The sequence below is a fragment of the Hyla sarda genome, chromosome 2 (assembly GCF_029499605.1).
Source record: "Hyla sarda isolate aHylSar1 chromosome 2, aHylSar1.hap1, whole genome shotgun sequence".
Lineage (NCBI taxonomy): Eukaryota > Metazoa > Chordata > Amphibia > Anura > Hylidae > Hyla > Hyla sarda.
This window is the reverse complement of record NC_079190.1, coordinates 215,418,317-215,435,583: the sequence shown is the minus strand read 5'-3', so window position 1 is coordinate 215,435,583 and position 17,267 is coordinate 215,418,317. Positions and strand designations below refer to the sequence as shown.

Here is a 17,267-nt window from a genome sequence, read left to right as displayed (position 1 = left end):
CTAGCTTGATATGATGGCCAACTCGGAAGAGTCCTTGTTCCAAACTTCTTCAATGTAAAAATTATGGAGACCATTGTGCTCTTGGAAGCTTTCAGTGCAGCAGAATTTCTTTTTGTTCTATTATTCAGATCTGTGCCTCCACTCAATCCTGTCTCTGAGCTCTACAGGCAGTTCTTTCACCCTTCATTGCTTGGTTTTTGCTCAGATGTGCATTGTCTTCTGTGACAACTTATATAGACAGGGGTGTGTATTTCCAGATCATGTGGAGTGAACTAAATTTATCACAGGTGACACCAATTAAGATGAAACATCTCAAATATGGTAAAAAGAAATGGAAGGCCCCCAAAGCTAAATTTCATGTTTCAAAGCCAAGGATCTTATTCTTCATGTAAAATTTGTGGGGTTTTTTTGTTTGGTTTTACATTTTTAATAAATTAGCAAAAAATTCCAAAATTCTATTTACATTCGCTTTCAGGGGGTATTAAGTCCAAAATAGAATGAAGGGGAGAAATATAGATATAGTTAAAATTTTAGCACAAGGGCCTGAAAACTTTCCAAATGCATTGTAAATATATGATGGTGCTCGGATGGGGGACCATCTTTAAATAAAATGTGTATATTCTTGAGAGAAGTTGCTGTTTAAATGTTTTGTCACTTTTCGGCAGGGAATGATGAAAGCTAAAAGTGTTTCTTTTTCTGATGATCACTTTCTTAATGTGCATCGTGTTCAGTCTGGTATAGAATGAGGGAGCATATGGAGGATAAAGCATATTCTTACTTAAGCCTCCTTCCTCTAAACGCTGCCTGAAGTCTCATAACAGAATAGTTGTGTTATCAGGAGCTCCTAGCCGTATTCTTCTCATGCGGCATGATTTACAATTTGATCCCTGATTGTGTTTTTAAGACTTTAGAGGTTGTCATACAAGCACTCAGGAATTTGCTGAAGGTTTCCAGGAAGAAAGGGGTTAATCCCATTTGATCCTTAATTAGTGACTAGATGATAATTGTACTAATTAATTGCATTGTTGTCTATTTTTCTACAGCGGATTTAAATTAAATTCTCACTGATATTAGAGACATGCTGGTGCATCTTATTGCTAATAGCATCTTTTGCTACACGATGTTGTAACTTATGGAATATTATGTTTCACAATGTGTTTCTTGTTTATGATATATATGACTTTGGATTTCTATTAGAACAATAATCTGTCCTATTAATCTATGAATTTCGTACCCAGTACATTATATCATCTAAGAACATTATCCAGCATTCATAACCCCTTAGAGGGGAACTCCGGTAATTTTAAAGGGGTATTCCAGGCAAAACCTTTTTTTATATAAATCAACTGGCTCCAGAAAGTTAAACAGATTTGTAAATTACTTCTATTAAAAAATCTTAATCCTTCCAATAGTTATTAGCTTCTGAAGTTTTCTGTCTAACTGCTCAATGATGATGTCACGTCCCCGGAGCTGTGCATGATGGGAGAATATCCCCATAGGAACTGCACAGCTCCCAGGACGTGAGTCATCAGAGAGCAGTTAGACAGAAAACAACAACTCAACTTCAGAAGCTAATAACTATTGGAAGGATTAAGATTTTTTAATAGAAGTAATATACAAATCTGTTTAACTTTCTGGAGCCAGTTGATATATAAAAAAATAATTTTGGCCTGGAATACCCCTTTAATCTTATCCCCTATCATCAGGATAAATGTATGATTGCTGGGATCCAACGGCTGGGAGCCCCGTAAGCTCCGCTTAGCTACCCGATGTTCAGAAGATTTTAGTTTTCTGAGCGCTGTACTCTTGCATTTTTTGCTCTCCTATATACAGTCCATGGAGGAGGCGTGTCGACCTCTGCTGCTTCATGTACAAGAAGGGCAGGTGTTCTGAACAGAACTCTTCAGAACACCAGGGGCGCTGGGCAGGAGATCGCAGGGGAGTCCCTGCAGTTGGACCCCCCACAATCATACACTTATCCCTTATCCTGTCGATAGGGGATCAGATTAACTCTATAAGGAGATAGGGCATACAGGTACGCCCTGACATCCTGGTACTTAAGGACACAGTGTGTACCTGTACGCCCATGGGAACTTCGGTCCCCGCTGCGTGGTCTCAGAGACCCCCCAGGTAGGCGATCGCCGCTGAATTCACACCTGCGATTTTTAGCGATTTCAGGTCATATGGGTCTCTGGTGACCCGGAAAATAAGGGTGACAGGGGTTGTCCAAGACACCCACGGTCCCCCTGAAGGGATAGGAGTGAGGTGGCAGGGGTGCCACCCCTCCTATCCCTGCTATTGCTCGGTCAGATGCGACCGACCAATAGCAGATCGGGGGCTGGGGGGGTTAAAGTTCGGTTCCCCCGTTCTGCCCAACCACAGTAGTCCTGGCAGAACAGGGAACAGTCAGGCGGCAGAGGACGACGATGTGGCGATCCTACGGAAGCCGGTGAGTAGTTGCCTAGCAACATCAGAAAGGCTACAGTTTGGAGACCACTATACAGTGGTTTCTAAACTGTAGCCCTCCAGATGTTGCAAAACTACAACTCCCAGCATGCCCAGACAGCTGTTTGGGCATGCTGGGATTTGCAGTTTTTCAACAGCTGTGGTTTAGTGGTCTCTAAACTGTGACTCTCTAGAGCTTGCAAAACTACAATCCCCAGTATGCCCACACAGCAGTTTGCTGTCTGGGCATGCTGGGATTTGTAGTTTTGCAACATCTGGAGGGCCACGGTTTGGAGATCACTGTGCAGTGGTCTCTAAACTGTGGCCCTTCAGATCTTGCAAAACTATAACTCCTAGCATCCCCAAACAGCAAGCAGCTGTCTCGGCATGCTGGGAGTTGTAGTTGCGTACCTCCAGCTGTTGCATAACTACATCTCCCAGCATGCCCTTTGATGATCAGTACATGCTGGGAGTTGTAGTTTTGCAACAGCTGGAGGCACACTGAATGGAAAATCCAGAGTTAGGTAACAGAACCTGACTGAAGATTTTCCAACGAGTGTGCCTCCAGTGCATGCTTGGAGTTGTAGTTTTGCAACAGCTGGAGGTCCCCCCCCCCCATGAGAATGTACAGGGTACGGGTGGGTTTACTGTGAGTTTCCTGCTTCAAGTTTGAGCTGCGGCAAATTTTCTACCTCACCGTAACTCGCCGTAAACCCCCGCCAGTGTGAATGTACCCTAAAAACACTACACTAACACATAATAAAGGGTAAAACACTACATAAACACCCCCTTACACTGTCTTCCCCCCCCCCCCCCCCCAATAAAAATGAAAACGTATTGTGCAGCAGTGTTTCTAAAACGGAGCATCCAGCTGTTGCAAAACAACAACTCCCAGCATTTCCGGACAGCCACTGACTGTACAGGCATGCTGGGAGTTTAGCAACAGCTGGAGGCACCCTGTTTGGGAATCACTGTAGAATACCCCTATATCCACCCCTATGCAATCCCTAATTTAGTCCTCAAATGCGGAGCTCTGTCGTATTTCAAGGAAACAATTTAGGGCCACATATGGGGTATTTCTGGCCACATATGGGGTAATTGCGTTACAAATTTTGGGGATCTCTTTCTCCTTTTACCCCTTATGAAAAGGAAAAGTTGGGGTCTACACCAGCCTGTTATTGTAAAAAAAAAAAAAAAATGCTTACACTAACATGCTGATGTTGCCCCATACTTTTTATTTTCAAAAGAGGTAAAAGGAAATTTCTCCTGAGTACGGAAATACCCCATATGCAGGTGTAAAATGCTCTGCGGATGCACAACAAGGCCAGGAGTGAGAGTGCACTATGTACATTTGAGGTCTAAATTTGTGATTTGCACAGGGGCGGCTGATTTTACAGCGGTTCTGACATAAACGCAAACAAATAAATACCCACGTGTGACCACATTCTGGAAACTACACCCCTCACAGAACATAACAAGGGGTATAGTGTGCCTTAACACCCCACAGGTGGTTGACAAATTTTCATTGTAGTTGGATGGGGAAATGAAGAAAAAAAAATGTCACTAAAATGCTGATGTTACCGTAAATTTTTAATTTTCACAAGGGAAAATAGGGGGAAAAAAAGCCCCCCAAAATTTGTAAGAACATACCACATATGTAGATGTAAAGTGCTCTGCGGGTGCATTACAATGCTCAGAAGAGAAGAAGCGCCATTGGGCTTCTGGAGAGAAAATTTGTCCGGAATTGAATGCCACATGTGTTTACAAAGCCCCCATAGTGCCAGAACACTGGACCTCCCCCACATGTGACCCCATTTTGGAAACTACACCCCTCACATAATGTAATAAGGGGTACAGTGAGCATTTACGCTCCACAGGTGTCTGACAGATTTTTCATTTGCACAGCCCACTGTTCCAAAGATCTGTCAAATGCCAGTGGGGTGCAAATGCTCACTGCACCCCTTATTAAATTCTGTGGGGGGGGTCCACTGTTCTGGCACCACGGGGGTGCTTTGTAAATACACATGGCCCCCGACTTCCATTCCAAACAAATTCTCCAAAAGCTCAATGGCGCTCCTCCTCTCCTGAGCATTGTAGTGCGCCAGCAGTGCACTTGACATCCACACATGAGGTATTTCCATACTCATAAGAAATGGGGTTACAAATTTTGAGGGGCATTTTCTCCTATTACTCCTTGTAAAAATTTAAAATTGGGGGAAAAAACTGCATTTTTGTGAAAAAAAAATATTTTTTTCATTTACACATCCGACTTTAACAAAAAGTCGTCAAACACCTGTGGGATGTTAAGGCTCACTGTATCACTGTACCCCTTGTTACGTTCCTTGAGGGGTGTAGTTTCCAAAATAGTAGGTCATGTGTTTTTTTTTTTGTGTGTTTTTTTTTCTGTTCTGGCACCATAGGGGCTTCCTAAATGCGACATGCTCCCCAAAAACTATTTCAGCAACATTTTCTTTCCAAAAGCCAAATGTGACTCCTTCTTTTCTGAGCATTGTAGTTCGCCCGCAGAGCATTTTACATCCTAACATGGGGTATTTCCATACTCAGAAGAGATGGGGTTATACATTTTGGGGGGCATTTTCTCCCATTACCCTTTGTAAAAATGGTAAATTTGGGGGAAAAAATTCCACTTGAGTGAAAATTGTTTTTTTTTAATTTAAACATACGACTTTAAAGAAAAAGTCGTCAAACACCTGTGGTGTGTTAAGGTTCACTGGACCCCTTGTTATGTGCCTTGAGGGGTGTAGTTTCCAAAATAGTAGGTTGTGTTTTTTTTTTTGTGTTTTTTTTTCTGTTCTGGCACAATAGGGGCTTCCTAAATGCGACATGCCCCCCAAAAACCATTTCAGCAAAACTCACTCTCCAAAATCCCATTGTCGCTCCTTCCCTTCTGAGCCCTCTACTGCGCCCGCCGAACACTTCACATACACATATGAGGTATTTCTTTACTCGAGTGAAATTGGTTTACAAATTTTGGGGGGCTTTTTCTCCTATTATCCCTTGTAAAAATTCAAAAACTGGGTCTACAAAAACATGCGAGTGTAAAAAAAATGATACCAAACTTTCTGAATGTCATTTTGAATACTTTGAGGGGTGCAGTTTCTATAATGGGGTAATTTATGGGGTATTTCTAATATGAAGGCCCTTCAAATCCACTTCACAACTGAACTTGTCCCTGAAAAATTCTGATTTTGAAAATTTCGTGAAAAATTAGAAAATTGCTGTTGAGCTTTGAAGCCCTCTGATGTCTTCCAAAAGTAAAAACATGTAAAGTTTATGATGGAAACATAAAGTAGACATATTGTAAATGTGAATCAATATATAATTTATTTGAAATGTCTATTTTCCTTACAAGCAGAGAGATACAAAGTTAGAAAAATGCTTTCTCGGAATCAGAATGAAAAGTAAAAGCATCCCAGAGTTATTAATCCCAGAGTGGTCAGATGTGCAAAAAACGCTCTGGTCCTTAAGGTGAAAATGGTCTTGGTCCTTAAGGGGTTAAAAGTTCCAGAGTTCCCCATTAAGAATACAACCCATTTTGGCCTTAAAAGGGTACTCTGGTGGAAAACTTTTTTTTTTTTTTTTTAAATCAACTGGTGCCAGAAAGTTAAACAGATTTGTAAATTACTTCTGTTAAAAATTCATAATCCTTCCAGTTCTTATTAGTGGCTGTATACTACAGAGGAAATTATTTTCCTTTTGGATTTCTTTTCTGTCACGACCACAGAGCCCTCTTCTGACAACTCTGTCCATGTCAGGAACTGTCCAGAGCAGCAGCATATGTTTGCTATGGGCATTTTCTCCTGCTCTGGACAGTTCCTGATATGGACAGAGGTGTTGGCAGAGAGCAGTGTGGTTGTGACCTAAAAGAAATCCAAAAAAGAAGAAAATTTCCTCTGTAGTATACATCAGCTGATAAGTACTGGAAGGATTAAGATTTTTTTAATAGAAGTAATTTACAAATCTGTTTAACTTTCTGGCATCATTTGATTAAAATACGTTTTCCACCAAAGTACCCCTTTAAGAAAACAGCCAGCTACTTTTTTTTTTTTTTTCATATTCCTCCTCGCCAAGAGCCGCAACTCATTTGGTTTTTCCGTCTTCAGACCCATGTGAGAGCTTGTTTTTTGTGCGACCAATTCTACTTTATACTTACATCACTCATTTTACCATAAAATGTATGGCAAAACCCAAAAAATAATTATTATTTGTGTGTGGAAATAGAAAAGAAAACCACGGTACACTTTACTGTAAAATTGACATGTTGTCTTTACTCTGTGTCAATTTGAATACCCATATTTACATGTTTTAATATGGACTTTTTATTTATTTTTTTCTTACGTATAATACAAACAATTAAGCTGCTCACAGTATGGCAGTGTTTCTCAAGCGCGGTCCTCAAGTACCCCCAACAGGTCATGTTTTCAGGATTTCCTTAGTCTTTCACAGGTGATATAATTATGGTCAGTGAATCGGGCATCACCACAGTTATATCACCTGTGAAAGACTAAGGAAATCCTGAAAACATGACCTGCTGGGGTACTTGAGGACCGCGCTTGAGAAACACTGCCGTATGGGATCATTATATGCTGTTAGTTCAGACACTTACACATGCCAATACCAAATATGTTTACTAGATTTGTTTCTTTTAACATCTTTTTTGGTAAAATGGTAAAAAGGGAAGATTTCATAATTTTTTGGGGGGGAGGGGATTCACATTTTTTTTTTTTTTTTTACAATTTATTTTACATTTTGTATGTCCTTCTAGAGGACTAGTTATAGCAATCTTTTGATTGCTAATACTGTTCAGTACTATGATCAGTATAATTGGTGTTTAGAGAAAAATAGCACCAGAGATTGGCAGGAGGCAGGTGAGGAACCTCCTGCTGCTACCTTGACTCATTCGACCCCCCAGTAGTACCACAGGTTTTTCAATGAGCCATACAAAGCCCCCCATAATACTTCAAATGCTATGATCCGTATTGATCATGACATCTGGTAATGGCAGGCATCAGTGTGATAGCTGATGTCCGTCATTACCTGTGGGTCCCCAGCTGCTGATAGCAGCCAGGACCCGCCAAGCATGAAGAGTGCGCTGCTCCTGCACTCGCTTCATTTACAGGATGTAAATTTACTTCCTGGTGCGTGAAGTACATTACTCAGTGTATAGATTTTTATGTTGCATGATTGACATTACAGTGTTATGTTGATCAATTAATTTGTGTGTAAGGGTAATTAGAAGCTCTTGTGCAAATTCTGTAGCAGCCCCTCCCACCTACCATGTGCCATTTTATAATACTGATGTGAAATGTGGCAATAAGCCTTTGTGCCCAGGTAAAACTGCTGTCTGTAGCTACATCCGAACTTCTGTTACTCTCTTGTACTCTCTTTTCCGCACTCATTGTTTTTTTATTACTACAGCTGGGTCTTGTGACCACCACTCTGCAAAATGAGTTTGTGTCACAGGAAGTGGTTTGTCCTGGGTCACGTGATTCCTGTGAATGACAGGATGATATTATCTCCCATCAGATCACTTCTTGCAGATCATATGCCTCCCCACCCAGCACCATCTATGCTGCTGTTGCTATATCTATGGAAGCAGGAGATATAGTAGTAGTAGGTGAATCCATACACTGCAAAGTTATGGAGTTTTATATACCTTGCCTGATTCTGTGGTGTGTCCTGTGTGATGCAGCCTGACACTATCTTGTAAGGTCTACAGTAACAAGAATAAAAGCAGACAGGCTAAAGTTGTGTCTTATAAAATACTCTGTGGTGACAAAGTCACTGCTCTGTCGGTCACTGAACTTAGATTGCAATTGCAGTGATAAGACTCCCCCCCCCCCCCCCCCTCTCTCTCTCTTTACAAAACCAGAAAATCTTCGGAAATGAAGCCAGCATTGGGAATCCAAATCAAAGTTGAAATAGGAGTTAAGATAGCTAAAAAACCATTCATGCTACATTAGCTAGAATAGGTATACAGTAGAACCCCTACATAATTCTATAATAGTAACCTCTGATGCTTAATAAATATAAAAAATTCCCAGAGTGCCGTTACACTAAATAATCATTGGGATACCTCCCTGTTTTTTCTGGTATATGTTATACTTTAGTAATGTCTGACTTCTAGGACAAATATTTGCCTCTCACTCTATTAATTGTGGCTTTCGTTTCACTTTACAGACTGTTTGCCGATATCACAAGACATAATTTTTACGAACTAGCTCTTAAAGAGGCATTACAAATGATCCAGGGCTTTACTGCTGTGCTAAAGGGAGAATGGCACTGTTAAGATTTCATCTTTAGTTTTTGCGTTTGTATATACTGGTCAACAGCTCTCTTCCTTTCCTTTATGCTGTATTATTTTTAAATTCATTTTAGTCATGTTATGTGTTGCTTTTATGTTTTCCATGTAATGATTTATCATGTATTATCTTATTGTGGTTTGTACATAGCATGATGCATAAAAGTTTTCCTTTTTACGAACTTGTTGCTGAAGATCAGTGTGATGTCTGTTGAGCGGGTTCAAGGTCATATTAATGGACTTGTATGAGAGATCTCTCAAATTCTAATGCTTGAAGAAGAAGCTGCAGAGGCTTGCAAGGAAGGTGCCCTATAGTTAGGCAATTAGACGATACGGGAGGAAATGAATGTGATTATCCGAAACGCAGGAAGAGGTTGAATTTGAAGCATTGAAGCTGGCATCTTCATAATTAGCAGACACCTTGGTTTTGTTTTGACATGTCCTTTAGGAGCTGCCATCATTAATAGTTGCAGAGACGTGTGAAAAATGAAGGTCCTAATACAGTTTTGTTGGGAATAGACGGGCTGCTGGCTGGGGCTTCCTCTTGACGACTGCTTGGACCAGCTCGGCTAACTCTGTAGCAAACGCCTTCAGTCACAATCATAGTCATTTGAAAGATGGAGCCTCAGAAGATGAGGGCTCTAAGCGCTGGTGTGATAGCATGATTCCTGACACTATTATCAGATTACAAACACCTTCCTTGCAATCCTATATTGGTTGGAAACAGTTCTATAAAAAGGAACACAAAATGTATTTTGCAGTGAGATGGATTAGACATCTGAGATGTTTCCCTGAATGCCTGCCCATAATATCTTAGAAAACCTATAGTAATTGCTGCTGACACGTATCCAGTGTAATTGTTGGCCCCAGGTGGATGATTCTTTACTTAGGAATTAAGTTTGCCCTGGTGCATCATTAATTACACAGAGTACAATCTTCTAGGCTTCTGATTTCTCAGGCTGGATTAGGTGCTGACAATAAAACCACCCATACCATGCATCCATTGTATTTTTTACAACTACAGATTTATCTTCATTTCACTCCAATATTTTTTTTAAGTGGAATTTAGTATTTTTTAAATTTCCAGTTTTAGGCAGGATGATATAGCAACTACAATATATGCTCAAGTCATAATAGACATGCGTGGAGTACTTTGTAGGATTGAGATAGACAATGCTCCTATCCACATGTACTCCTCTAGAGATTAATCATGTATTCCCTACAAATATATTTTACAGAAAAAAATGCGCAATTCAACACATATTGGTAATTTATTTAATTTTTTTACACTTTGAATTTTTTTTTTAGTCCCAATAGGGGTAATTCCATGTGCGATTACATACACTGTTCAATACTAAGCTTTGGCTCAGCATTGATCAGTGTAATCAGTGCTCTGCTGCCCTAGTCTGTCATTGCTGGCTTGGAGCATCAGATCACCGATCAGATGGCGTGGAGGCACGTAAGGGCCCTCCCACCGTCTTCTCAGCTGATCAGGACATTGCGATTTCACTGCGGTGGTCCTGATCAGCTCCTACCGGGATCATTTTATTTTATATTACATTTCAGATGCCGCAATCAACTTTGATTGCGGCATCTAAAGGTTAATGCCGTAAAACAGAAAGAAAAAGAAGATACACCATATAGCGCACACCCAATTCATATGTATAACCAGAATATTTTATTACATATCTTCAAAAACAATACACATCATACAGAACACTTAAAAACATCTAAAAGGCACGAAGGCCATTACACAACAGGGGTGTGGTGGCAAAGAAACCCCTCCCAGGGCACCTGCTTTATCCCAACATATATATTGCGCTAATCCCAGTAGCTTAGTATGTAAGACAATAGATGGTATATGCACTTTCCTCAGAACAATAATAAACATACAAGCTGTACAATAATAACAATGCAATGCTGGGAAGGCAAGGACAGCAGATGGAAGATGATCCCGGCAGGTGCACCTCTAGACCCCACGCGTTATGTCACCTATCGGCAACTTCCTCAGGGCATCTATTGTCTTACGTACTAGGCTACTGGGACTAGGCTATTGGTATTAGTGCAACTTGTATTTCGGGATAGAGTAGGTGCCCTGGGAGGGGTTTATTTGAGTCCCCCCCCCCCCCAGTTGTGTAATGGCCACTGTGCCTTTTAGATGTTTAAGAGTTCTGTCTGATGTGTATTGTTTTTGAAGATATGTAATTAAATATTTTGGTTATACATATGAATTTGGTGTGGGCTATATGGTGTATCTTCTTTTTCTTTCTGTTGTAGTATATGTGTATTGATACACATAGTGGCACCTAACGATATATTATTGCAGCTGAGCCCACTTGTTTGTGTATATGAGGATAAAGGTTAATGCCGGGCATCGGCCCGATCTGTGATGCCCGGCATTAGCCCTCAGTCCTGGCTGCTCATAGCAACCGGGATCCACCAGGTATAAAGCGCGCTCAGCTCGTGAGCACGCTTCAAACCCAGGTAATGCACCAGGGTGTACCTGTACGCTCTTCATCCTGAACAGGTTATAACATGGTGTTTTAAATAAAATAGACACAGTGCCAAACTTGTTTATGGACTGTTTCTGGTATTGCATTCTTGTGTACGCATGGACAAGCATTTCAGTTTTATTTTAAATATTCATCCCTTTTTTGTTTTTTGCCCTGAACAACACTTCATATCTTCTATGATATCCAGTGATGTATTTAAAAGAGGAGAGTAATACATGGAAATATTTAATTATATTTTTAATTACATTATATATAATTATTTTTTTTACAATGAAAGGACAAATAAGGCTTCTTTGACAATATAAAAATACTTCCGTTATGAATGCCCGTTAGGAAATCGGCAGTTATATGGCCGGTTCAAAATCACTAACGGCCGTTAGAAAAATCCCGTAGACTATAAAGGGATTTTCTAACAGTCATTTTAACCCGGTATCACACGTTATTAATAACGGCCATTATTTTGTGAGGTTAGAAATAGTGCATGCACTATTTCTCCCGTTACTATCGCCCATCACAAAATAACGGCCATTATTAATAACGGGCGATAACGGGTTCAAACGGCTATTAGAAAAATCCCATAGACCATAATGGGATTTTCTAACGGCCGTTAGTGATTTTGTACCGGCCGTATAACTGCCGATTTCCTAATGGCCATTCATAACGGAAGTATTTTTATAGTGTGAAAGGGGTCTAATAATAATTAGAGTTTTTGTTAAATTGACCACAGGTATATCTTTTGCTATCATTTTATTTCATTTTTAATATGCTTTTGTAGTCTCTGGTGCCCTGATATCATTTCTGTTCATATTTTCTTGCTACATACTCTTCAATCCTGTGATATAGGGATTTTACTATTGGTTTACTATCTGCACTTTTGCCTGAATAGTCAGGTAAGCAGGAACTTCAAAAAAGGGGTGCGAATGATAGGCTTAGTGAAATACTGATACATCCCCTCCTTAGCCTCATATTCATACTCCCCTCAACCTCAAATGCCAGTTATTTAGGCAGATGTAGAAAATATGTTGTTTTTTGTTTTGTTTTTTAACATACAGTGTGCAAAACTCCTTCCCATAGACTTACATTTAAAAAAATAAAATAAAATATGGATGCAATTTTTCCAGACGCATTTTTTTCAATATAATATGCCTGAAAATACACTGTGTGTTAACCCAACATGAATGGCCATCTTTTAAATGCACACATCTCATGACAGGTATGCTTGTCCTTCTCCACTTACATTTGTAGGGGCTTTTGGTTATGATATTTATTTTATTAAGTTTTTTTTTTTTTTTTTTATAATGTAGTGACTATTTCTGTTGTCAATTCTAAAACACTGCTCTGTTCATGTCAAGTTTTTTTTGTTTTGTTTTTACAGTGTTGTGCACATGTTATTTATGACTGTATTGCTTTCATTTTTTTTTTCCTGTTGTTAATATTGTTGCATGTTTATTAAAAAAAAATTCTCATATTCCTTGTTGGCTTCTGTGCTTGTACAAAGAAACCTTGCATCATATACATCATAGCTGCTTACTTCTGTTTAATTGTTACCAATTCCATAGCATTGCCCAGTTTTTTCAAAGCCCTGTCTGATTTCTGGAGCACCCACTTTATTTGTGTGTGTATATTTTCCGTAAAAAAACGTGGCCTATCACTTTGAGCAGATTTTTTTCCATTGCCAATACAAAATAAACATCACTTCCCATCTAAAGTTCATTCAATTACCTAGTGCTGTAATCTGCTGCAAATTTACCTGTGGATTTACAAATATGCATTTACCCTCATGCTTAAAGTGTACCTGTTGTAAGCGATAACTTTTTATATAATGTAGATAATGCCATAATATTTTTACAACATACATAATAAAATATGTGTATATTTCTGGGTGAAATTTTTTTGTTCTGTTAGCTATAGCCTGTGTATCTCTGTGAGAAGACCAAATACAGGAAGTTTGGGCAGGACAAGCAGGGCTTTTTGCAGGCTCCTGGCTTGTCAATCATCCTGATGTGTGAGCGGGGCAGGGGTGTCACAGAGCCTCAGTGTACAGAGCCCTGCTTGTCCTCAGTGCCCAGAGCCCTGCTTGTCCTCAGTGCCCAGAGCCCTGCTTGTCCTCAGTGCCCAGAGCCCTGCTTGTCCTCAGTGCCCAGAGCCCTGCTTGTCCTCAGTGCCCAGAGCCCTGCTTGTCCTCAGTGCCCAGAGCCCTGCTTGTCCTCAGTGCCCAGAGCCCTGCTTGTCCTAAGTGCCCAGAGCCTTGCTTGTCCTCGGTGCCCAGAGCCTTGCTTGTCCTCGGTGCCCAGAGCCTTGCTTGTCCTCGGTGCCCAGAGCCCTGCTTGTCCTCGGTGCCCAGAGCCCTGCTTGTCCTCGGTGCCCAGAGCCCTGCTTGTCCTCGGTGCCCAGAGCCCTGCTTGTCCTCGGTGCCCAGAGCCCTGCTTGTCCTCGGTGCCCAGAGCCCTGCTTGTCCTCGGTGCCCAGAGCCCTGCTTGTCCTCGGTGCCCAGAGCCCTGCTTGTCCTCGGTGCCCAGAGCCCTGCTTGTCCTCTGTGCCCAGAGCCCTGCTTGTCCTCGGTGCCCAGAGCCATGCTTGTTCTCGGTGCCCAGAGCCCTGCTTGTCCTCGGTGCCCAGAGCCCTGCTTGTCCTCGGTGCCCAGAGCCCTGCTTGTCCTCGGTGCCCAGAGCCCTGCTTGTCCTCGGTGCCCAGAGCCCTGCTTGTCCTCGGTGCCCAGAGCCCTGCTTGTCCTCGGTGCCCAGAGCCCTGCTTGTCCTCGGTGCCCAGAGCCCTGCTTGTCCTCGCTGCCCAGAGCCCTGCTTGTCCTCGCTGCCCAGAGCCCTGCTTGTCCTCGGTGACCAGAGCCCTGCTTGTCCTCGGTGACCAGAGCCCTGCTTGTCCTCGGTGACCAGAGCCCTGCTTGTCCTCGGTGACCAGAGCCCTGCTTGTCCTCGGTGACCAGAGCCCTGCTTGTCCTCGGTGACCAGAGCCCTGCTTGTCCTCGGTGCCCAGAGCCCTGCTTGTCCTCGGTGCCCAGATCCCTGCTTGTCCTCGGTGCCCCGAGCCCTGCTTGTCCTCGGTGCCCCGAGCCCTGCTTGTCCTCGGTGCCCCGAGCCCTGCTTGTCCTCGGTGCCCCGAGCCCTGCTTGTCCTCGGTGCCCCGAGCCCTGCTTGTCCTCGGTGCCCCGAGCCCTGCTTGTCCTCGGTGCCCCGAGCCCTGCTTGTCCTCGGTGCCCAGAGCCCTGCTTGTCCTCGGTGCCCAGAGCCCTGCTTGTCCTCGGTGCCCAGAGCCCTGCTTGTCCACACTTCCTGTATTTGGTCTCCTCACAGAGACACACAGGCATAAGCTGTAGGGACAAAATATACACTTTTTTTTTTACATATTACAAATAATGTTATTTTCTACATTATGTAAAAAGTTTTTGCTAATGAAAGGTACACTATAAATTCTTCTATGCTTGTAGTAGTTGTACAGCTTTATATTGCACTACTATTATTATCTGTGCTGTGAAAGTGCAGCAGCTTTAAATGTAGAATTTCATATAATAAAGTTCTCTTAATGTGGCTTTTGCCTTTGTGCTTCCAGTCAATGGAAACTGTATGTAATACTCAATACTTACACTATGAATAGTCCGTAAAGACTGGTCAGAGAAGATGTAAGTCCTAGAAAATGTGAATACAAGACTTTTGGTTATAGCATTGACCTGGCTACTGAATTCATCTCTATTATTCAAGCGTTGTCTGTAAAATAATTGTTCCCTTGCAACATCTCTTTGTGCAGTAGAAAGTTGGCTTTATCTTTTCAAAATCATTATCTTTTTGGACCATTATCAGCTTCTATCTAAAGAACCTAAAGGAAAACTCCAGTTAAATAGCTTTTTGTGTGTTTTTTATCAGTGCATTTTACTAGGGGTTCTTTTACACAGGTTAGTGGGCTGCAAATAACAATTGTCGATCTCTTCATAAGGCTCGATCAATTTAAATTCATAATTTTATTGGCCACACAAAATATGTGGTCAGCGGGTGAACACTAGGCCTTTTAAATGGACCAATAGTTGGAATTCCTATAAATGCTCATTCGTCCGATAATCGACCTACGTGAAAGTGCCTTAAAGTGTAACTCTGATCATGCTCTGGTGGCAGCATATCTGTTTAAATGTCCTGGAAACTTCATAGCTCGAGACTACAGTGTTCAGGACACAGATTTACCGGGAGTCCCATAGACATTCATGGGACTTCAGGCAAATATGTATCCTAATTGCTGTAGACTAGGGTCATGAAGTTGCTTGGAGATTTGAACAGATATCCTGCCACCAAAATGTGATCAGAGTTACGCTTTAACTCTGTGCTTCCTGTGTACTGCATCTTGTAGCCAATATGTGTCGTTCCTTGATTGATTACCTTTCCTTCCTAATTAGCAAGGAGCTCATCGGACCCCGCAATGTGATCCGGGAGTCCGATGAGCTGAAATGACTGTGGAGTGCTCCCTTACCTGCCAAGTCAATGCACAAAATGAAAACACCCTGCACATGTAATTTTGCAGGTGCACACCAGTTTATATATTAGTTTGTTTTGTTGGCACTGAAAGCGTTGATGTTAATTATGTTTATTCAGTAGCATAGACTGCATCCCACAACATGTTATGTTAACTTTCATCTAGAAGGAAATGTCGGGGAAAAAAGGATTGACAGTGTTGAGTTCATCCTCCTAACTTGTTTGAGAACACACACACGCTCACCTGAACTGAACATGTATGAGGATGAGGCAGTCAGGAAGAATAGTTGTTGGTCAAACAAGCAAGCACTATGTGGCTAAGTAGCACTATGCACAGAAAGCATCGATGCATTGAGTGTTCTGCAGCCTTTCTATTATATCCAGTATTTACCTTTTCAGCTGTTTGTGCTACAATATTAAAACAATGGATAGCTCCCTTAAAAGTACCCAAATCAGCTATAACATTAAAACCACTGTTTTAACATTGTAGCATAAACTGCTGAAAAGGTAAATACTGGCTATAATAGAAAGGCATCAGAACACTCAACGCATCAACGCTTTCTATACCTACCTACTTACCTCTGTCTGGTCCCTCAGTCTTCTCCTTTCTTCCTACTTTCAAGATGAGTGCTCCGTGCAGGTCCTGTCAGTGTAGCCAATCACTGGGACACTGCTTTGGCCACTGATTGGCTGAGTGAGCAGCTCTTGCATTAAGTGGTGATCTTGGAAGCAGGAAGAAGAGAGAAAAATGGGACCAGACTAAGCTAAACGGGAGCTGCCGGGAACTGTGGCAATATAGTATAAGTTTATTTTCTATTTTCCCCCTGTCCCAGTGCACTATTAGTTTATTTCAAACAGTGGAGAGCCTACTCTAAGAGACTACTCTAACGGTGCTCTTACAGAGTGCAATTTATGACGCAGCTTTAAAGGGGTACTCCGGTGAAAAACTATTTATTTTTAATCAAATGGTGCCAGAAAGTTAAACAGATTTGTAAATTACTTCTATTAAAACAATCTTAATCCTTCCAGCACTTATCATCTGCTGTATGCTCCACAGGAAGTTCTTTTTTTTTTTTTTTTTTAACTGTCTGACAACAGTGCTTTTTGCAGACACCTCTGTCCTTGTCAGGAACTGTCCAGAGCAGGATAGGTTTACTATAGGGATTTGCTCCTCCTCTGGACAGTTCCTGACATGGATAGAGGTGTCAGACAGTTAAGAAAAAAAGAACTTCCTGTGCAGCATACAGCAGCTGATAAGTGCTGGAAGGATTAAGATTGTTTTAATAAAAGTAATTTACAAATCTGTATAACTTTCTGACACTAGTTGATTTAAAATAAACTGGTGCCAGAAAGGATGGAGCAGCAGAGCACCAATGACACTGATCAATGCTATTTTATGGCATAGCATTGAACAGTGTATCCCCTATGGGGACTATAAAATTGTGTTAAAAAAATAAAGTTAATAAAAGTGATTTAACCCCTTCCCTAATAAAAGTATGAATCGCCCCCCTT

General features: G+C 41.5%; 1 protein-coding gene across 14 annotated transcripts in view; it reads left to right on the top strand.

Moving 5' to 3' along the window:
• The window catches only part of MSI2 (musashi RNA binding protein 2), a 710,736-nt gene that overhangs the window by 577,158 nt on the left and 116,311 nt on the right, over window positions 1-17,267 (top strand). The window contains exon 11 of one of the 14 annotated variants that reach the window (XM_056556344.1): window positions 8,647-10,412. The exons of the other annotated variants lie outside the window; for them this stretch is intronic. Coding sequence (XP_056412319.1) covers window positions 8,647-8,687 — 41 coding nt within the window. The 3' untranslated portion in view covers window positions 8,688-10,412. Of the gene's footprint in view, window positions 1-8,646; window positions 10,413-17,267 lie in introns of those variants that run through there. 14 annotated transcript variants of the gene reach the window in all.